The sequence below is a fragment of the Sus scrofa genome, chromosome 17 (genome assembly GCF_000003025.6).
Source record: "Sus scrofa isolate TJ Tabasco breed Duroc chromosome 17, Sscrofa11.1, whole genome shotgun sequence".
Lineage (NCBI taxonomy): Eukaryota > Metazoa > Chordata > Mammalia > Artiodactyla > Suidae > Sus > Sus scrofa.
Genome location: NC_010459.5, coordinates 41,950,791 through 41,974,068, shown reverse-complemented (window position 1 = coordinate 41,974,068; position 23,278 = coordinate 41,950,791). Strand labels below are relative to the sequence as shown.

Below are 23,278 nucleotides of genomic sequence, written 5' to 3'. Positions count from 1 at the left end.
AACAAAGTAGAAAAATGGTCTAAAAACAAAATAAACCAGAGGTGACAAAGATGTTGGATTAATGGGCATGTCCTTTAAAGTAGCTATTATAAATATGTTTGACAATTAAAAAAAAAAAAGATGAATGGAATGAGTGAACACAGGGAGACTCTAAACAGAGAGATAAAAACTTAAAAGAAAAACCAAATGAAAATTCTAGAATGGAAAATACGATATCTGAAAATGAATTAACAAAAGATTGAACACTTAAGAAGAACTGACCACTGAACTTGAAGACAGGTCAAAAGGAATTAAAAAAAAAAAAAAAGATCAGTCACTGACATGTGGGACAGTATCAAGTGCTCCAATACATATGTAACTGGAGTTCTAAAAGGAGTAGAGATAGATATTGGATCAGAAAAAAATTCGAGAAATAATAATCCCAAATTTCCCAAACATGGTAAAAAAAGAAACATCAGCTCACGGATCCAATAAGATCAATGAACCTCAAGCAGGGAAAAAAAAAAAAAAAAAAAAAAAGCACACCATACGTCAAAATGCTAAAAAAAACAAAAAGAAAAGAAAATCTTAAAAGCGCCTAAAGATAAAAGACATATTAAATACAGAGGAATTAACATTAAAAGTGTCTGCAGGCTTCAACAGACTCAATGCAAACCAGATGGCAAAGGCATAAACTTTTAAAGTGTTAAAAGGAAAATGAAAACCAGAAAAAAACCTTTCAACTTACAATTCTATATATACAGAAAAAATATCTTCCAAAAAGGAAAATGATGGAGTTCCCGCTGTGGTACAAGAGGATGGGTGGCATCTTGGGAGTGCTGGGACTCAGTTTGATCCCCAGCCTAGCACAGTGCATTAAGGATCTGGCCCTGCCACAGCTGTGGCTTAGGTTGCAACTGTGGCTCAGATCTGATCCCTGGTCCGGGAACTCCTTATGCCAGGGGGTAATCAAAAAAAAAAGATGAAATAAAGACAATTTCAGATAAATGAATGCTGAGAGAGCAATTCAACAGCAGGCATCACTAAAAGATATATTAAAGGAAGTTCTTCAGGCTACAGGGAAAAATATCAGCTAGAAACTTGGCATCTACACAAAGGGATGAAGAATGACAGAAATGAAAGATGCATGGGTAATATAAAATACTTTTTTTCTTATGTCTTAATTTCTTTTTTTTTTTTAAGTTTACTGCTTTTTTTTTTTTTTTTTTTTTTTTTTTTTTGTCTTTTTAGGGTCACTCCCGCGGCATTATGGAGGTTCCCAGGCTAGGGGTCTAATCGGAGCTATAGCCACCAGCCTACGCCAGAGCCACAGCAACGCAGGATCTGAGCTGCGTCTATGACCTACACCTCAGCTCACGGCACTGCTGGATCCTTAACCCACTGAGCAAGGCCAGGGATCGAACCCGCAACCTCATGGTTCCTAGTCGGATTCGTTAACCACTGAGCCACAACAGGAACTCCTTTTTTTTTTTTTTTAAAGTTTACTGTTTTTTTTTTTTGTTTTTTGTTTTTTTTTGTCTTCTCTTGTCGTAATTTCTTTGTGTTTTTTGGAGTAGGGAAATCAATCAGGGTTTATCTACAGAAGAACACAAAATTCGGTTGCATAGCACTGATACCAGTGATATTACCCAAGACTAACAAAGAGATGGCCTTTGGGGTCAAAGGCCAAGAATTTCTTAATTTCTTTAAAAGACAATTATTTAAAACAAAAATAACAGTTAACAGCAGAAACAAAGTATATATAAAAATAATATATAGAATAACATATATAACATGTGGAAAAAATATGTAGAAATAAAATGTATGATAATATATAGAGATAAATTTAGGGCATTACATATGTATAAATAAAATGCATGGCTATGATATATAAAAAAATCATATTCTATATACCTATTCACAGTAACATGTAGAAATGAAATGTATGACCACAGCATTAAGAATGGGATAGAGGAAATAAAATACACTGTTGGAAGTTTCTTACATTATGAGCTGAGTAGTATAATACCAATTCAAGGTCAACTGCGATTAATTAAGGAATGCATCCTATCATCTCAGAGCAATCACAAAAAACACCAGGTAATTCAAAAACAGGCAGTAAAAAAAAGAAGAAAAAAAAGAAAAAAAGCTAAATCAGACTGTAAGAAAATAAACGGCATGATGGCAGACTTAAATCTAACCATATCAACAACTACATAATGTGATTAATACTCAAAAACAACGCAGATCAAACAGAATGAGTCCACGGGGCTGTATTTAGCTGGGAAGTTTGTTACCTCTGATTTACCTGTTTTCATGCCAGCTTTCCAAATATAGCCACCCCTAAATTAAAAATCTGATCAAAATAACATATGGCCTTTTTTTTCCAAGGAATGGCCATTTTTTGTAACAATGATGACACAACTATGACAGGTCACCTGCTCTATCCTGCTCGTCCTGCAGAGCCTGGGACGGAAGAAGAGCACATACCACACGCACGGTAATGCCAGTGCTCGGCCGCCCCCACCGAGCGCTTAAACCACCTTGGGTCTAAGCTCGCACACGCGTTCACAGTCTTGGTGAGGCAATCTCATCAGAGAGTATCTGTGCTGCTCCCTGTGAACACAGTCCAAAGTGTGACAGAATTTCTTTGGAAATGGTTTAGAAGAGCAGAGGGAGAGAGGAAGATATGTTCTCTTTTTTAAGTTGGAGGGATTTATTTTTAAGTGCATGTCGCCATGAGCAAATGGCAGAGCTTTTACCCAGAAGGGCCTGGGGACCATGGTAATGGCCTTTCATCCTATGTACCTTTGGGGGGGTTGAGCTGGGTGGGCAGCAAATTTAGGACATTACACTGGAAAATACATATATTTAAAAATAGGAAGAGGCGGCCAACAGGTGGTTTGGGGGGACAGACTTGGTTCATCCCTACCGTGCCTTGTTGATAAAAGTGTGGAGCCAGCTCCAACAGCCAAGCAGATTCAATAGCGGTCACGTCTCTCATGTAATACTTGGAGGTCTGTATAACTTCATTGTAGATAACCCTGAAACAAGAAGAAAACAAGCTAATTTCCTAGAGTTTATGATGAGGGTCAGAACCACAACAACTACTAGCGACGACGTGTTTTTTCCCTTTACCTTTAACGGGTATCTACTCGGTGTGCCAGGCACTACACTGAACAAATGCATTCACGCTGCTCACTTGAGCCTCATGACCTGAGTGGATAACAGTGTGCTCATTTCGCAGGAGGTTCGAAGTCCTATGTGATTTCCAGGACATCTTCACTATCAGCACAGGACCTTCTGGATCCTTATGCTTTTATCTACAGAACTCTGAACCGAGCCTAATGACTGTATTAGAAAATGCAGAATTAGAAGCAAAGGCTCACTGATTTTGAAAGTAGCTGGGAATTAACTGTAAAGAGACTCATGGAAACTTGCTAGAGCCATGAAAATATTCTATATTTCATTTAGAGTATGGGTTACAATGGTGCACACAGTTGTCAATACTCTTCCAACCTACATAAATTATACTTCTTCCTTCTATTACAAAAAAAAAAAAAAAAAAAAAAAAAAGCTTACCCAAGGTTGAGGTAACAGATACCAAAGAGGCAAGAAGAGAATTTAAATCCCAAGATTTCAGGAGTGCAGACATCAGAAATAGCTATCAGTTTCTAGAGCAAAAGTATTATCTCCTCCCTGAAGCCAACCCCGACTCTCTGGCACATGAAGCGCCCACCTCAGCCATCTATCAAGTACATCCCTTTATGAAAGCCTTGCCCCAGGTCCTGGAATCTGTTTGTCTCTCCCTGTCAGGCTGTGAATTCCTCTGCACACAGGTGTGCCCAGAGCAAGGCTAGAGCACCCAGTCCGTGGGTGAACACAAATATGTTTGCTGACTGGACAAATGAGCAGAGAAATAACACAGTTCACTTCAAGAGACGTCTGATAGAGCAGAGAGTCTGTAGCCGACTCAGTAGAACAAAGTCAGCAAAGGTGGACTGGGCGCCTGTACTCCAGGAGGTGGGGACCCAGAAACTATGAGAAACAGGCCTTGCCTTCAACGCACTTACAAAGCTAAGGAGCAGGAGGGGCTTACCAGCGGGGCGGCTTCTCGGCGTACAGGACAGATGCAGGGTGGATGTGCAACTCATGATCATCACGGATAGTCCTTGGGAAGCAGAATAATTATCTCAGGTACATTTTACTATTGCTTTTTGCAGCACGGGGGTGCGGGTGTGCGCACCATTGGCATATGGAAGTTCCCAGGCCAAGGGTCAAATCAGAGCTATTGCCCCCCGCCTAAGTCACAGTCATGCAGGATCCGAACTGCATCCACGACCTACACTGCAGCTCTTGGTAACGTCGGGTCCTTAAACCACTGAGCAAGGAAGCCGGGGATCAAACCCGCCTCCTGTCCTCATGGTTACTAGCCCGGTTCCTTAGCACTGAGCCATAATGGGAACTCCTTCAAGAGTATATTAAACACTTATAGCAAGACCTTCCCACAGATGTGTTTAATGTCATCAAAAATGCATGCAGGTTGTACTTCACACAAACAAAATGACTCCAGCTTCTCTTGTGCCCCTTCTGAACCTTCCCCGCAGCCACCCCACAAGTGAAGAATAAATCATGCAAAAAAAGGGAGAGGAAATGCAACATGTGAACATTCAAAAAATGAGTAATTTAGAAATATACTAATCTGCCTCTGTTTGTGTTTATCTTCTGTAGATTCTCTTTCAAGAATTCCCTTGGGGACAGATATATGCGGTTACTTCTATAAACCTTCCTATTAAGCAAAGTTAAGTAGTAAAGATGAAAACTACGGGAGAGATAATAATAGAGGAAAAAAGAAAGCTCAATATGGAACTAGCTGATTCTCTGAGATAATATTTCAAATTCCAAGTCAGATTTGATTCAATTTAAAAAATATTGACTAAGCACACAAGTACTGGTAAGATGAGCTCACAAGAGAACCTTAAGAAGTTAGGATGCTGCTGCCCATAATTACAGCGTCCTTTGAGGGGCCAGGGCCGTGCGTGTCAAATGCCATGATCCAGCTCATCTCCAGCACTGGAATAAAGCCTGTACCCAGGGTCCTGGCTGTCAGATCAGGGGACTGACACTGAACTCTGTCTCAAGGGAACCGACCACTGTGAAACCTGTTTTTTTTATTGTTGTTGTTGAGGACACTGGAAAAAGAATTTTGTAAATGCTAGTAGAAATGGCTAATTAATACTCTCAGAGAGAGTGGGGCAATCAAAATGACACCAGGCCTCTCCAGAGCTGCCTCAAATAGGGACCACTCAGGGTTGGGAGGGGGAGCTCACACGATGGGCAAAAGAATCACGACACTGATAGGCTAGAATACTTGGCCTGGGGTAGCAAACGGAACACACTAGAGAGACATGTAAAGTGCTCTACTTCAACCTGTCCAGCTACTAGGATGCTAGATGGAGGAGACCTGGCTGCCAAAAAATAAATAAATAAACAAAAAAGCTCAATGCAATTCTGGAGTGTCTGGGACGGTGACCTCCGGTTCACAGGACTGTGACGTCTTCCAAAGGGAAAGAGCTAATGACAATATACAGAGAAAAGAAAAGCTGGGAAGGAAGCCTTCTGAGCGCTCCCTTATTAGAGAAGAGAGTGTTACGACCATTGCACTTTAAACAGGCTACAGTAAGTTATGAGACTAAAATGAGCTCAGACATAGAAGAGGCAGAGAAAAATAACAATTCAAAGAACTGGAATAATTCAGTTTCGCTAAAAGAGGGCTAAACTATGTGTAAGGTTTCCCACATCTGAAAATACTAAAGGTTATTGGAGGGCATCACTGATCTGTGATTTTCCTGTGCCGAGAAAATGCAACTGCGAGGGACAGGCTGTCTGTGGCAGTGCAAGGGTTGGCCCACAGGTGAGGAAACACTTGCCAAAATTCAAATGTGGCCACAATGTATCAGGGTAGGTGGTCTTTCTGCAAATCTCTAAAAACACAATCAACTACCCACGGGCAACAGTAACTTCTCTAGGGAAGGACATCTTTAGTGGTTCCTCCTAGTCCTATTATTCTTTTATTAGAATGGAAATATACCAGCCTTCAGACTTGTAACTGCCATCCTCCTACAACATGTGGAAAGGCTGAATATCTGAGAATCATTTCCATAAAGTTAAGATATTTCACTTAAAGCCTACAGCTAACCTCAATGCACGGTACAAATAAAGAAAAATGACTGCATTTCTCTACTTTGCCTGTATATCAGCTTGCTAGGGGGTTTGGATCATTTTTAGGATTTCGATGACTTAAATAACTTCACCAAGTATCACGTTACCTATAAACTCCAGTAGAATGAAACCTCGCTGCATTGGCAAAGAATCCGGAAACAATGCACCTCAGAACAGGATCTGGATCTCCTACACAAGGGAGCAAACAGAGTGATGGTTCAGACCTCGCCTGCACTGTGCTCGGCGTGCTCCAGCCTGTGCTGTGAGGCCCACCCCGGGCTGCTGTGAGCCACCTCACACCCGTCCCCTGAACGGATCCCAGCCCGACGCTTCCCGGTGCTGGATGCCTGCCTGGCACCATCGATGGAGGTCCCCACCCTCCCACGACGGCTGCTGAGGGAAGGAGGCCAGACTGTTCCCTGGGCCCCCTAACCCCGCCCTGGGCCACAAGTGACCAGACCAAGGCTGGGGACCAGAACCTACAGAACGCTTCAAAGGCTGGCCACTGACCTCAGGAACTCCTTTTTAAGACAGCATTTTGCAGGAAGGATGTTCCTTCCCTAAGACACAACCTGGGACACTAACACTACAATGTTATTTCTGTGGTTCTAACTACAGTGTGTAATTCTTCAGATTTTCCAAACATCTCATTTTAATTGGTGTCTGTGCTGCTATAGTAAATATCGTCCAAGGACAAAGACCGCCCATTTATTAGATGACTTTCACAGGATATATCCAAACTATTGTGCAAAGGATAATGCCATCTGTATGGCTTATGACATAACAATATTTCATCAATTCTAAGACTCATTCTTTTTTTACACTTAACTCACGAAAATCAGCATTTATAATTATAATTGGCAGCATTTTTTCTTCTTAACGATACGTAAGATAATGGTGTGTTTTACAAATGATAATGTCTTAGATCCAACGAAATAGAGCATGTTGGTAAGTTCCCCAAAGGTGGTATAATTTATAAAGCCATCAAGGATGGATGAGATTGTCAGTTTCACTGCACTCTTACCAGCCATGTTTTGGCAAAAAGGTACCCCTTCTTTGACTGTACATTTGATTACTATCTGTATTTCTTTCTTTTGTGAATTTTTCCATCCCACTTCCTTTGTTCATTTATCATCTCGGAAACTAGCTTTTTTTTTTCCTTATGTAACCTCATTCTGTAATACAATCGGAGCTGTAGCTGCTGGCCTATACCTCAGCCACAGCAACTCGGGATCCAAGCCACATCTATGACCTGCACCACAGCTCACAGCAACACTGGATCCTTAACCCACTGAGCAAACCCGCATCCTCATGGTTGCTGGTCAGATTCGTTTCTGCTGAGCCACAACAAGAACTCCAAGTTTTAATTTTTTGTCTGCTGAAAATATTTTGAACTGTTTTCTTTCTTTTCCTTTAACATGTACAAGTTTTAAGTTTGTATGTAATTTTTGTTTTCATGATTTTCTCTGTTGTTCTTAAGCACAGAACTGATAAATCTCAAATCTATATTACTAAACACAATCTGATCCTAGATTTAGTCTCTTCTCTTCAATTGCTCAAAAGAAACTTCTATGTAGAATGTGCATTCTTATCAGGTTATCACTACCAAGGTGTAAAACTTAACCGTTTGAGGCGGGGTAGTGGGGATACTTAGATATTATAATAATTGTGGCCCTCCAGCTCAAGCCTACCTTACAAAAGCTTATTCCTTGGTATTTAATTTCCTTCGTTAGTAAGAATCTCAATTTAATGTAACTTTTCTCCAGGATGAGGGGCTGACAATGCGACACACATGAAGAAACAAAGACGAAGGAGTTCCACTCATGGCTCAGGGGTAACAAACCGGATGGCATCCATGAGGATGCGGGTCAGATCTCTGGCCTCGCTCAGTGGGTTAAGGATCCAGCGTTGCTGTGAGCTGTGGTGTAGGCCAGCAGCTCCAACTCCCATTTGACCCCTAGCCCGGGAACTTCCACATGCCGCAGGTACGGCTCTACAAAGCAAAAAAGAAAGAAAGAAAGAAAAGAAACAAAGACGAAGGCACAAGGTTGTCATCTCTCTGCTGGGCAGTGGCTACCTGATGGGCTTTTCCCCTGTGAGCTCCCTGTTTCCATCGGTGACACCTACTTTACCCAGTCACCCAGGTTTCAACTCCTCCCTCTCTGAGCATCTAACGTGCTCCTCTCTCCCTGTGCTTGTCTGCATGGTCCTCCCCGCCCAGTGTGCCCTTTGTGACAGTCTGCTCCGTGGACACTGCCACCACTCGAGGCCAGCCCCACGGGATTCCTTATCCTTGCACTCCCGCTACGGCCGCCGTCGCTGTCCACCACGACACTCAAATGTCTACAACTGTAACTTCTAAGACAACTGACAATCCTACACTGTGGTGTGAAACTTAACCCTTTGAGGGGGGGTTCACTACTCCCCTAAGGAGAACCACGTCTTAGCTGTTTATACAGGCAAAGCAAAGCTCTGGAATAAAACTGCCTGAGTTCTGGTTCCGCCACACACTCACTTGTGCGACCCTCAAGCAGCAAGTCACTGGCTGCCGCTCAGCCCCCTTTTCTCATCTGTAGAGTGGGGAGGACAGCAGCATGTAGTCCACTGGAGTGTTGTGAGCATTAAATGAATTCACATATGAAAACACTCACAACACTGCTGGGCCTATTATAGGTGCTTAGAAATGTGAGCGAGCACGAGTGGGCGCAAGAGTGTGGCAGAGGCCTGGCACACAGGAGGTGTGCAAAAGACAGCTGCTGAAAGACTGCTAAGAGACTGGGTTTCCTGAAAACTGTTTATTAACTAAATAATTCCTCATTACATTCCTTCCTTTGTATAAGAAGCACCTCCTCAAAAGTGTGGGTCTGAGCCGCACAGACCTGGTTCTGCGGGTTACCAGCTGGGTCCTGAACTCAACCTCTCCCTGGGACCTTACGACGCCTCTGCAAAATGAGGATAACATCACCTACACTTCAGAGCAGGAGATGAAGTAAGAGAAGATCTGCAGAACCCCTGCCATGGTGCAACCTAGTGTCTCCTCAGTGAACAGCAGGCACTGTCACTGCCTAAGGCCAGACACTGTGTCTTACACGGCACTTCTGTCTCAACCCAGCGACTGCCTATTCTAAACCCACAGCACTTGCTTTAATAACACCTGCAATTGAAAATAAAATGCAGTTTACATAGAATGGCCATAAATGTCCTCCACTTAAAAGCCATTTTTTTGCAAAGCCTACATGAGAAAATTAACCATGTAAGTTACAATGATGTGACTGTTAATGATTCTTAACTGTTGTCAGGGCTTCTTAAATTTTTTTTATTAAGACTAGCCCTCAGAAATAAAAATGGACCTCCTTGGGAAAAAACACGTTACTTCCTTACTTCCACACGCAGCTGGTTACCAACACAGGCAGGTCGACATGTGAGCCCACGAAGGTGCACCGCGCTGCCTCTCACCAGCCCGCACACAGACTCCAAGAGCACAGAAAGGGCATCACCAGGTGGCAGCTTCGTCTTACCTTCGCTAGATTTCTTGGGCACTTGAAACTTGACAAGAAGCTTTTTCAATTGCTCTCTCACTGTCGCAGCTCTGACGAGACCCTTGTAATTCAGGAAATGCTCCTGGCACCACTGGGAGTTCTTATTGTGCTGCAGGACAGCCCAGACAGGGAGAATGAGGACAGCACAGGAATGTTCTCGACTGAGGCTACGTGCTGGGGGCCATTCATTTCTCTGCCCCCATTTGCTTACTCAATGCAACAAGATCTTGAGATTAAAACGGGCCTACGTTGACAACCACACACACACCATCTGCTCTCCAACCTCACTCTCTGCGCTAAAGGGCGAACGAGAACTTATTGACAAGCAGGGCTGTTCTCAACCTTAAACGCCTACAGGAGCGGCAAACTCTCAGAAAGAACCATGTCCCTGCAGGTCTGTAATTCAACGGTCCCTCTCTGGCAGGCTTGAGTCTGACTAACAGGCAAGTAATATGACCCTTGCCAAGTTAGAAATAACTTGCAAATTACTATTATTCATCCCAAAGTATGATTTTTCTACCAACGCACTTAATCCGGTTCTATATTCTTAGGTATGATCATTACGTCTTAAACTAGTGTTGTGGGAATGCATCTCTGGAATTATAAACCAGGTGGGAAAGTGTTTTAAATAAGAAAATATAATTCAAAGGGGACTTTCTCAGAAGGCAACTCTAGAATAAGGCAATGTACCCTGGACCCACACTGGTGGAGGATGTTAGAGATGCTACATTGTGCTTACACAAATCCAGAATTAACAATCTTAATAAGAGACTGGGTTTCCTGAAAACTGTTTATTAACTAAATAATCTCCCTCCAAATCTCTGGTAAAACAAAAACTTAGTATCTCCTCTTCTAAGAAATTATTTAAGATATAAAGATACTGAAAATCTGAAATGTCCCATTTCTTCATTACATTCCTTCCTCTGCATAAGAAGTTTCTTTTCTCATTGTTTGCATCATCTTTAGATCTCTCTTTTTAGCAATTTTTAGTGAGGACTCTAAGTCACATTATTTGCTCGTGGTTTTCCAGGCTACTAAGGACTATGAAAACTACCATCACCTCTGGCTAAATATGGGTAGCGTAGGTGAATACGTAGCAATCCCTGCCTCAATGTCTCCTCCCAGCCTGCCTAACAGCAGGAGCAGTGGGGGCGAGGTGAAAACTCAAATTCACGTAGACAGCTTTGAAGATTCAAAACTACAAGTTATTCTCCACCTCACTGATTTGTAGAAAATGTACCAGAACCCTCCATTCGAATGTTGGACAGCACTGTCCAGCAACACAGGGTGGGTGTGAGACAGGGTGAGGACAGCGTGGCCGAGAGAGGCTGAGCCGCTGGCCGGCTGCTGGAGGCCCCTTCTCTAGGCGGCGGAAAGCGAGAAGCCACCTCCGATTAGAAGTCCTGGCCATAATCTAATAGGAAAAGAGAGGGCTCTCTCGGCTATTCTTTTATGAACTGTACGTCCAGAACCCTCGCTCCTAGATCGCCTCCCGTGGGTGGGAACACCGAGGGGGCCTTGTGAGGGGCAGCTGTGCTTACTTTGATAAATGCTTCGTATACGTTGAGCATGGTAAGATGATCGCCCTCCTCCACAGCAAATTTTCGGTGCACTCGGATCTGGAAAGAATAAAGCAGCGTTCAGAAGTCGACTCCTCTGAGCCACCTGTCCTGGAGGGAACATTTACAATGAATAGCTCATGCTCACAGAGTCAGAAAGACCTGGTCTATACCACTCTGGCTGTGCTGTTCCCCAAAAGGCCTCCCATTGGTCACTTAACCTCTCTCAGCCTCAATTTCCCTACCTATAAAACCTGGATATTAAACTCATCCATCAAGACTGCCGTGGCATTAAGATAATCCACTACAAAGTACCTGGCACAGGTATTAGATAAATGTTAGTGTTCTTGTCTCTCTCCTCTTCTGTCCAGTCAATATCATCTCTTTCAGAAGAACTCCCAGCCCCTAAACAGAGGGCAAGCTCCAGGAGGGCAGGGGGGCCGACTGTCTGGAGCACAGAAGATACCCTATGTTCCTAGGCTACCACGAGCTGTGCAATCCTTTCAGACCCCGTCCCTAAGTTCTTCTTTCTGTGAGATCTTGGGCAAGTTCATCTGCTCCCATGCGTTCTAGGAGCAGCATACCCAAGATACATACACGTTCACACATATACTGACTTCAGAATTTTCTCCTTGCATCAAATACTACATAATGAATCTTGTTCCTTCCTTCCGCTCGTACAAGATATTTACTGAGCATCTACTACAGACCAGGCACTGTTCTATGCAATTGGGATATAACAGTGAATATAACGGCGGTGGGAGAAAAACAACAACAAGATAAGCTGACAGGCGTTCCTGTTGTGGCTCAGCAAAAGTGACTAGGATCCAGGAGGATACGGGTTCAATCCCTGGCCTCGCTCAGTGGGTTAAGGAGCCAGTGTTGCCACAAGCTGCAGTGTAGGTCGTAGATGCAGCTTGGATCTGACGTTGCTGTGGCTGTGGTGTAGGCCGGCAGCTACAGCTCCAATTTGACCCCTAGTCTGGGAACCTCCATATGCCACAGGTGCGGCCCTAAAAGGAAAAAAAAACAAAAAACAAAAAGGAAAAGTAAACAAAATATATAGAGATGTGAGGTGATAAGAAGTACTAGAGGAGAGAAACAGAGCAGGGGCTGGGGTGGGAGGGATGGGCTACGCTACAGTTTTAGATAAAGTGTTAGAAGAACTTCCCTTTCCTCGTCTTACAAATGAGTTTGTTCTGAGGCAGGATCATTACAAAGGCTAACAGAAAAGCAAACAAACAAACAACAGAACCATCCAGGCATGAAAATTTCATCTGAAGTTATACAACTGTCAGGGAAGATGATAACATCCATAAGAAAATTTCTCATCTCCCTGCTACATTCAGCTCTCTGCTTCTGCTTCTCTGACTCTTCCAGAAGGAACTGGCTCTGAGTTCACCCCTGGCCTCCCTCCAGGAGGAACATCACCTACCCAGGGCTCCTCAATATCTACCTTTTTTTTTTTTTTTTTTTTTTTTTAATGATCAAAAAGAAGACAGTTCCATAAGCTCAAGAGGAACTGAGGTAATTTTCTTCACTAAAGCAATAATGACAGTCTTGCGGATTATATAGTCCTATATGGATAAACACATTATGAGGAACTGAGGCAAAACTCTGGACTATGTTGCAGTCAGACCTGATCTGATGCCAGCGGCCAAATCCCAAAATGTATAAGTTTAATTGAGTTTACAATGCTGTGTTAGTGTCCGGTGTACCTCAACACTGTAACTTCTCGGTCTTTCCAGAGTTCACTCTTTTAGTCGGCACCAATGCCGCCAAGGTTGCTTCCAGAGCAGCCTCATAAAAGAAAACTTCCCTTACGGCAAAGTCAGGAGGACAACGGTTAAGACAACTCCTCAGTTCTGGCTGTGCAACCATGAATAAGTTACCTAACATTTCTGTGCCTCTATTTCTAAAAATGATTACAGGAGTGCCTCCCTCTCAGCTTTACGGTGCAGACAGTATGAAATGATGCATGTAAACTATCTGGCACAATGTCAGGTACACAGTTAACATGGAAAACGTAAGCTGCTCCGTCACCAGCAGTTCCTGGGCAATTTTAACAAAGGGAAGCCCAGAGTGAATGAGACGCATAGGAACAGCTTGGGAAAAAAATCGGACTTACAGCCTGAGACTTTTGGTTTGAGGGAACCACGAAGATATTCTGGATCTGCATCATGGCTGCAATGCTTAGAATTTCCTGAGAACATCCAAAATTCCCTGTAAAATAAAAGGCATGTTCGAGCTCAAACATAACAATGTGTCAAGGAGAAGTAAAAGACGTTCTTCTGGAATTCTCCTTGCACCACACTGTAAACTAAGACCATGTATTTATACATAGCTTGATTTTTAGAGCTTATAACACATAAACACATTTCCTTCTGCCAAATGGAATGTCCTATATATGGTCCAGGGGACCAGAGGTCTGGAAGGACTGCTAGAAAGGAGGTGCTATTCCAGTCTGCAGCCCCGAGACTGCAGGGGGCCGGCCTGGCCCCATCACTAGGGCAGGGCAGCTCCACACCTGCTCCCTACTCCCTGTGTGGACGCCTAGAATCCTGGCAAAAAGCTGGAGAGGGAATGGGGGCAGGGACTGGGCTGTGTCCCTTCTGCTATCTCTCTGCCCCTGGACCGTTCTAAGAGGTGGCCTCCCTCTCAGTGGGGCTCCTTTCACCGGAAGCCTGAGGTATCACTAGACCAGGGAAGCAAGCTGTGGGCTGTTGCTGCTGGCATGTGAGCATGGAGCCTGCAGCCTCAGCCCTCCAGGACATTAGACAGTGAGCTCAAACCACACTGCGGGCTTCCCCACAGCCTCTGGCCTCATGAAAGATGCTCTGCCTCAACCCCAAACACAGAATCCTGTTTGCCAGTGTAAGCCTGGCTGCTCAAAGCACAACTACAGCTAAGCTGCAGCATGCTCAGTCTGAAATACAGGTTTGTTGATTGTCAGTGAATGTGGAAATTAGCCAAAAGCAAGAAAAAGATTAGTATTTCCCTTTGCTGGACGACTGGGCGATGGAGGGCAGCACAGGGGGTTGTGTGACAAACGACAGTCTCTACATGATTTTGATTTCTAAGTTTGAGAAGATCTCCAGGTTACGCACTTCTTATCCTTTAACTCATATTCTCACAAAAATCTGAAGGTGTTGGAGAAGTTGGGACCCTTGTGAGCTGGTGGTGGGAACACAAAAGGGTGTAGCCACTGTGGCAAACGGTATGGTGATTCCTCAAAAAAATCAAACATACAATTATGAGATGATCCAGCAATTCCACTCCAAGTATATACCCCAAAGAAGTGAATGAAAGGGACTCAAACAAATACTTGTACACCAATGTTCACAGAAGCATGATTCACAACAGCCAAAAGGTGGACATTCCTTAAGTGTCCACCAACAGATGAATGGTGTATCCACACAATGGAATACTATTTAGCCTTTAAAAAAAAAAAAAGAAAACTCTGGAGTCCCATCATGACTCAACAGAAACGAATCTGACCAGCATCCATGAGGATTCAGGTTCGATCCCTGGCCTTGCTCAGTAGGTTAAGGATCCAGTGTTGCCATGAGCTGTGGTGTAGGTTGCAAAAGCAGCTCGGACTCCACGTTGCTGTGGCTGCGGCGTACGTCAGCAGCTATAGCTCCAATTCGACCCCTGGTCTGGGAACCTCCATGTGCCATGGGTGCAGCCCTAAAAAGACAATAAAATAAAATAAAATAAAATAATAAACCTCTGACACATGCTATAGCATGGATAAGCCTTGAGGATATTATACCAAGTAAAAAAGCAGGTCACCAGAGACAAATACTGTATGATTCTACTTATATGTGGTTCCTATAACAGTTAAATTCATAGAGACAGAGAACAGAACAAGAGCTGGAGAGGCTGGGGGAGGAGAGAATGGGGAGTTAGTATTTAACGGAAAAAATGAAAAAGTTCTGGAGATGGATGACGGTAATGGTTGAACAACAATATGAATATATTCAATGCTTAGAACTGTACACTGTAAAACGATTACAATGGTAAATTTTATGTTATTTTTACCACACATTTAAAAAAAAAAAGTCCCTGTTTAAAAAAATATCAGGAGTTCCCTGGTGGCACAGAGGGTTAGGGATCTGGCATTGTCACTGATGTGGCGTAGGTTTGATTTCTGGCCTGAGAACTTCCATGTGCTTTGGGTACAGTCCACTAAAAAAAATAAATAAATTAAAAAAAAAATCGTGTCAGTACTAGACCCACAGGGAACCAACAAAAGAGTTTACTGAATTAATAATGACTGACATTGAGTCACAAGCTAACAACATGCCCCAAACAAGGCACTTTATCTACTTAAAGGTACTGTGTCCTCTTCCCCAGGGTGCACAGAATTTGGGAAACAACTCCCCTGGCAAAATAAAATCAAGGAGAACTGTTGGTTTCAACCTACCTGATTCAAGGAGCATTTTTGCAAACATGGGATTCAAAGGAAACTCTGCGATTCTCATGCCAAGCGGTTCAGTTAGGCGACAGTCTTTGTCCAGACCTGCCGTGAGAACAACGAAAAGCAGTAGGTCTGTACCACTGTGCTGGAAGATGTACAGTTGTTGAGAGAATAAAAGATGCTGTAAGCTGATCAAAGGCATCCAAGAGATGAACTGTGCACTACCAACACAAACCTGACCCAGGGAGCTGCTACAATAAAAGGAGTGCTCTCCTCAGAGCTCTCGACTACTCAGTTTTGAAGAACTGATACTTCCAATGGCTTCTATGCCAAGACGTGGTAACAAGGAAATGGCCCTGCAGCCCCCTCCTGGCCCCACTCTTCCCCAGAGACTGCTCTTTCCACGGGCCCAACAACCAGATGGGGTCGGAACACAAAGAGACTTTCCTTAGGGTCTCCACCAGCCTTGACTCTGCTTCCCACCGCTCCCTGGAAACACTCTTCCCCAGCTGCCATGACCCCCACTCTTCGGCTTGTCTGCCGGCTCTCCTGCTGTTCTCTCATCACCTGTGGACCTCTCCATGGTCAGGCCCCGGCAAGCCACAGATGCCCCAGGACGGCACCTTGTCCCCTTGTTCCCCTCACGCTTTGTGAGCAATTACAAAGCTGAGGATTCTGAGCCTCAACTTGAGCCCAGATCTCCCTCTGCTGCCAACACCAGAGCTGTTTATCCAATTGCCTCCTGGGCAGTTTGCTGAACTGGGTCGACTCCTTGAATTCCCCACATCCCTCCTTGCCTCCTTACCACCAGCCAATTTCCAGGTAGTGGGCTCCCAAGAGAGAGACTACTGTTTTACAACGGGTTAGACTATCCCCAAGAAGGAGCATTAAAACACCTGCTGCAGAGCTCAGGGTAGGACAGAAAAGATCATTTTCTCCTCTGTTCTCATACAATAGTCTCTTTAAAGGTGATAATTCAGCTTATAAATAAATTGAGTGTTTCTCTCTACCTTTTCCAACTTATTTAGGGCAGTGAAGAAATTAAAAATATTTTCAATTTCATTCTGTTTGGAGGAAAATCAGTCCAAATCAAACACTTCCGTGTAGTCAAGGTTTTCCCTACACGTTACAGATGATCCCAAGAGCCCCTGCTTTCAGGTCCCTATTACATGCTTGAGAACAGGGGCTGGAAACCTCTTCTGGCACATACATACTCACTTGGGGCTGACCTGATGTAGACCCTACAGGCCTTTCAAATCACCACAGACTTAAATCCGTAACTGGCTCTTCCTTCACAGGGAAGTACCATAAATACAAGCAATGAAGATGGACCCCTCCTTCACCCTCTACAAAAAACCAACTCAAAATGGGTCATGGACCTACTCAAGGTAAGACCTACAATTATAAAAACTCTCCCAAGAAAACCTAGGAGAGATCCTCATGCCCAAGGCTTATTAGGTAATGATTTTTTAGATAAGACACCAAAAATACAACCGACAACAACAAAATACATAAATTGAACAAGGTGAAAACAAAACTTTTGTATGAAAAACACCATCGAGAAAGTGAAAAGCCAACCCACAGCATGGGAGACCTATTTACAAATCACAGAGCTCCTAAGAAACATGTATCCAGAGTACATTAAGAACTCCTCCAACTTCACAATAAAAAGACAACACCCCAAGTAAAAGTGGGCAAAGGATTTGAAGAGACATTTCTCCAAAGAAGACACATAAATGGCCAATAAGCATATGAAAAGATGCTCCACATCATCTGTCACTAGGGAAATACACATCGAAACCACAAGATTCCCCCACTTCGTAACCCCTTGCATGGCTACAGTGCAGAAGACGGGTAGTAACAAGCACTGACAACCTGTTACGTGGAGAAGCTGGAACCCTCGTACACGCTGGCAGGAATTTCCACTAAAAAACTTGTACATTATTTATATTCACCAAAAAGGGATAACAACCCAAATGTCAGTCAACTAATGAAAGGATAAGAAGAAAATGTGGTACATGGCTACAATGGAATATTATTCAGCAATAAAAAGAAATTAAGTATCAATAAGTGCTACAACATAGTTAAATCTTGAAAACACCACTGGCGTGAAAGAAGCCAGTCACAAAAGACCACATATTATAAGATTCCATTTCTGTGAAATATCCAGAATAGGTACATCTGAGGAGACAGAAAGCAGATGAGCAGCTGCCTAGGCGGGAGGAGAGGGGAGGGAATGAGGGGTAAGTGCCGACGGGCTCAGGGCTTCTTTCTGGGTGATGAAAATGTTCTAAGCATTCCAAACTTGGTGCAGTGGTTGCACAAGCCTGTAAATACACTAAAAAGTACTGAATCGTATCTTTTAAATGGGTGAATTATATACACCTCAATAAAAATCTTAAGGAAAGAAGGAAGGAAGGGAGAGAGAAAAAGAAAAGAACCTCAAAGAACAAAACCTTCACTGAAACTTAACATCAAGCTGGACATTATCTTCACCCGGGACAACGTTCACAGAAAAGACACTTCCTGAAGAGATGAACTCAGGCTATACTTTTCTCTATCTTAAGGTAAATACCACATTTTCAAACAATAGGAGAACAGAATTTCCTCCATAATGTGGTGCTTCCTTGCCCAAACAATACCACAGGCCAGTATCCTATCCAGTTCTCCTCAGGGAACTGCAGGAATGGAAGGAACAGGGGATGGGGACAAAACACTGAGCCCGATTTCGGGATGGGGTCGGGGACAGAGAAGAAGGCCCAGGGAGGCAACGGCTGAAATACTGGTGGAGGATCTTCCCCATGTCTCTTGGGAATGGAGCCGGAGCATGGCTACTAAGAGCTGTGGTGACTGACATGCTTTATAATTCATGGTCATGCCTGGACTTCATGAGCTCATCAGGTCCCACTTTCTTATTTCCATAAACCCAAGTGTCACTAAGTGGATTATACGTGTGGAGAGAACCAATCCCACCCCTGAGATACTAAGAGCCCTAGAATTAATATAACTCAACTAATATGATAAACAGATAAGAAAACACATAATAAGAGACAGGCATACCTCCCAGAGCATAGAGTAACTCCAGTGCTTGAACCATCGACTGAGCCGGCGGGGGCTGTAAAAAACATAAAAGCCCTCCTAAGTTAATTTCATCAGGTAGTGGCCATAACAGTGTGATTATTTCCCGCTCAAATCTTCTCTTCCCTCTAACTGGCCCATACTTCCCAACCTCCAGCTTCTACTCATGATGTTAGTGCTCCTTGAAAAGTCCTTCCTCTCCTTCTCAGCACCCTTAGTACCATTTGGTCTTTAATCTCAGCTTGATTAAACACTTCTTTTGAAGCTTTCGCTCACGTTCCCCTCCATCACAAGTGATAGGTTCTTACTTTGAACTACCTCCTAGCTTTCCCTAAAGTCTCATCAAACATTTCTGATTTTTACTTCAGAGTCTCAACTTTCTAAGAAGCCCCATGACACTACAGTGCTGATGGGTGATTCATCTCTGCATCACCCAGACCCCCCCCTCCCAAGCCCTGTGCAGGGGGTAACTGACATCAGTTGAGTCTGAATTTCTGAAAATAACAGAGAATGCTAGACTCTCTGCCAAGTAAGGCAAAGCTGATATTGTGACCTTCGGTCTGACTCTCTGATCCTCACCAGGTTTGTTCCTTCCATGAATCTTTGCCGACCATCTACTAAGTGCTAAGCAGTATTACTATTGCTTTCTAAATTATTTCATCTATGAGCCACATAGTCAATTCAGAGTCCTTTTGCTAACTGCGAATTTTTCCCCCTAAATGCACTGACAACAAATGCCTTTTAAAGTACAACAAAAGAATCACACTGTCTTAGCTCAATTTTACAGATGAGGAAAATGAATAATAAAAAATAAAAGACATTTGAACAAGATCATAGAGGTGGTTGGTGGCAAAGTCAGAGATTGAACTTGGGTCTCATTCTCTCCAATCTACCCCACCCATTGACCGCCAAGGTCAAAGCTGTACTTTTTTTGTTTTTGTTTTTGTTTTGTTTCGTTTTTTGTCTTTCTAAGGCCGCACCAGTGGCATACGGAGATTCCCAGGCCAGGGGTCCAATCAGAGCTACAACCACCGGCCTACACCAGAGCCACAGCAATGCCAGATCCGAGCCTCATCTGTGACTTACACCACAGCTCATGGTAACGCCGGATCCTTAACCCACTGAGCGAGGCCAGGGATGGAACCCTCAACCTCATGGTTCCTAGTCGGATTCACCTCCACTGCAACATGATGGGAACTCCAAAAGCTGTACTTTTTTTTTTTTTTGCCTTTTTGCCTTTTTGCCTTTTCTAGGGCCGCTCCCACTGCATATGGAGGTTCCCAGGCTAGGGGTCAAATTGGAGCTGTAGCTGCTGGCCTACACCAGAGCCACAGCAACGCAGGATCAGAGCCGCGTCTGCAACCTATACCACAGGTCACGGCAACGCCAGATCCTTAACCCACTGAGCAAGGCCAGGGATCGAACCCACAACCTCATGGTTCCTAGTTGGATTCGTTAACCACTGCACCACGATGGGAACTCCCAAAAGCTGTACTTTTAAAAGCTGTGTGACAGCATGCACATATGGCTAAGGGCAGGAAATAGACCTGATTCACTCCACACTGGGTAGTCAACAAATCCCTGGTGACTCCCTCACGTAATTGATTCACTAGCCTTTCCTCAATGCCCACAACATCCTACCTGACGTCCTACTTTACGAAGAGGCAACACACATGGCGCCCAAATGGAGGAGCTTAACCCCTCTCAGATCTTATATTACAGAGATTATATGAATAACAGGGATAACAACTCAAGCACTGAATGAGGTTCTGAATAATTATAGAACAAAAGAGACAGGCCTTTTTTCCTTTCAATCCCGACCCTATTTCCAGTCAACCACCCAGCCCAAAGAATTATGCTCTTTGAATTTATCATCAATCCAAAAAACCCCACAACTTTGCCCGACCCCTTCCTCCAATCACATCCAGAGTATTTTTCACCTCAGCACACACTTTAGTATTTCTCTATGGCCTCATCTGATTCGGATATGGAATCACATGCAGACATTGTTTTAATGTGGTGGGAAGGACTGTGTGTGTACAATTTTAATTTGCTTTTCTCACAGCATGTTTCTTGTATCCACAGACATGTCACAGTGATTACGTGGACAGCTACATACTATTCCAACAAGATGACAGTAAATTAAGCAATTTTCCTGCTACTGGACAATTGAGTTGTTTTCAGTTCTTTCCTATCATACTTGTCACTGCCAAATATACAAGATTATATGTATCCTGTGAGTCCAACTGAAAAAAAAAAAAAAAACCCACAATTTCAGAGAAAAATAACAAGAGAATATATGAAGATGAATTTATAAGTATTTTCCTCATTTTTCAGCTGTCTGAAAGTTTATGATTTTCATTATTTTATTTTTATTTTTTTTATTTTTGGCCATGCCTTCGGCATGTAGAAGTTCCTAGGCCAGGGATCGAACCCATGCCATAGCAGTGACAAGGCTGGATCCTTAACTCACTGAACCACCAGGGAACTCTAACATTTTTAAATTTACTATAAAATGATACTATAAGCATTATCCTAGATGTAAGTTTTTTTCTTCTTTTGAATTTTTTTTTTCAGGAGCAAACCCCTTAAGAAACAATAGGCATTTCTACAGCTCATAAAATAACATTAGAAAGTCCTCCGTGACAACTGAAATGCAGCTCTGGATTTTGTCAATTTTCTTTGTGTTTGATCATTCAATTCACATAAGGTGGTACAGTTATTTCAATTTGCATTGATCTCTTGTAGAGAAGCCGAACATTAGTTCTAATGTTACAATTTGTGCTGTTTCCTTTCCTTTAGCTTTTTCTTTAGTGGATATTTGACATATTCTAAAGGATGTTTGAAAACTCTTTGTAGTTTTTGAAACACTGTTTTTGCTGTTATGTTTCCCCTTTAATCTGCGATGTGAAGCTTTTCATAAGCTTTAACTTGCATATACTATTTGTCTTTTCCCTGTAATTTCTTGTACTACATACCAATATTCAAAGCATATATTTTCTCCATGCTTACGATAAATACATAATTGTTTTCTTCGGGAGGGCGGATGCTATTTTTACATTCTATTCTTTCATTTGCCTAGTTTATCGTGACGTGCAACATTAAGGACTTTATCATCCAGGAATCTCGCCTTGTTACACATCATATACCAACACAGTGGGGGCAGAATAAAGAGTTTAAAATGCAAGCTCTCAAACAGTAAAAATTTAAGGAAAAAACATAAGTGAATATTTATTAACTGACCTAAATATGGGGGGGACGTGCTCCATAGCACAAGCAAATCGGAGAAATCATAGAAGGAAAAACAGAGAGATATTACCAGGGAAATGTTCAGAATGTCTGCATATAAACAAACAAATAGTAAAATACAAACAACTAGAAAAACTATTTACTAGAAATACTAAACAAAAGTTAACATCTTTAATAAAGGACTCTTAAAAATCACTAATAGGAGTTCCCTTCGTGGCGCAGTGGTTAACGAATCCGACTAGGAACCATGAGGTTGCGGGTTCGGTCCCTGGCCTTGCTCAGTGGGTTAAGGATCCAGCGTTGCCGCGAGCTGTGGTGTAGGTCGCAGACGCAGCTCAGATCCCATGTTGCTGTGGCTGTGGCATAGGCCGGTGGCTGCAGCTCCGATTAGACCCCTAGCCTGGGAACCTCCATATGCCACGGGAGCTGCCCAAGAAACGGCAAAAAGACACACACACAAAAAAAAAAAAAAAAAAAGAAAGAAAGAAAGAAAAATCACTAATAAACTCTAATGCTAACAGATAAATGGCTTAACAATTCAGAAGAAATATAAAATGGCCACTATTTTTTTCATCTTATGAAAAATCAAAAAAGATACAGATAATATTTTTCCTCCTTCCCCCCCAATCAATTTAGCAAAACTCCAAAAGAAAACAATACAGCCTGATGGGGGTAATGCGAGTCCGCATTCAGGCACTGCTGGAGTTTACACGTGTAAAAGAGTATGGCTGTGTATCAAGGACCTATGAATGACTATGGCCCTTTGACCCAAGGATCCCACTCGTGGAAACGGGCCGTAGGAAGTAATCGGAAGGGGATCAGCCACAGGGACTTTAGCTGCAGCTCCAGCAGTGCCCTCCCGGCTCCCCAGTCATGACACCTCTGCATCCAGGCCTAAATTCACCGGCTGCCCTAGATCACACCCCACCCCTCCTGACCCGTGGACACCCTACTCACCGGGCTTTTGGGTCTCGCCCCAAACATGGCTAACTGGGCTGGGGGCCTTTCCTCTGTTTCTCAGAGCACAGGACACACGCACTGTTAATTACCCACTTACTGGTCTCTCTGCCCCGGGAGACAAGGACAGAAGCTGTGCCTGCCTCATTTGGCTGTACGGCTCAGTACCCTGCACACAACCCATGAGCTAAGTGAAAAACACCAGAAAGGTGGCACACGCCGCACCAATGTCCCAACACTCCCTTGGGAGCGCTTCAGCCTCCGGACAGACA

At 43.3% G+C, this 23,278-nt stretch overlaps 1 protein-coding gene across 5 annotated transcripts in view; it reads right to left on the bottom strand.

Annotated features, from left to right (window-relative positions):
• The window catches only part of DHX35 (DEAH-box helicase 35), a 190,276-nt gene that overhangs the window by 116,865 nt on the left and 50,133 nt on the right, over window positions 1-23,278 (bottom strand). For 4 of the 5 annotated variants that reach the window (XR_002340162.1, XR_002340163.1, XR_002340164.1 and 1 more), the window contains exons 14-21: window positions 18,783-18,837; window positions 15,729-15,824; window positions 13,428-13,522; window positions 11,282-11,359; window positions 9,720-9,849; window positions 6,309-6,390; window positions 4,079-4,150; window positions 2,912-3,023 (exon numbers count right to left, since the gene is read on the bottom strand). Coding sequence is in view for 2 of the 5 variants with exons in the window: in XM_001929022.6 (XP_001929057.3) it covers window positions 2,912-3,023; window positions 4,079-4,150; window positions 6,309-6,390; window positions 9,720-9,849; window positions 11,282-11,359; window positions 13,428-13,522; window positions 15,729-15,824; window positions 18,783-18,837 (720 nt within the window). In the remaining 3 variants the exon portion in view is untranslated. Of the gene's footprint in view, window positions 1-1,445; window positions 3,024-4,078; window positions 4,151-6,308; window positions 6,391-9,719; window positions 9,850-11,281; window positions 11,360-13,427; window positions 13,523-15,728; window positions 15,825-18,782; window positions 18,838-23,278 lie in introns of those variants that run through there. The other variant, XM_005672936.3, reaches the window with a different exon arrangement.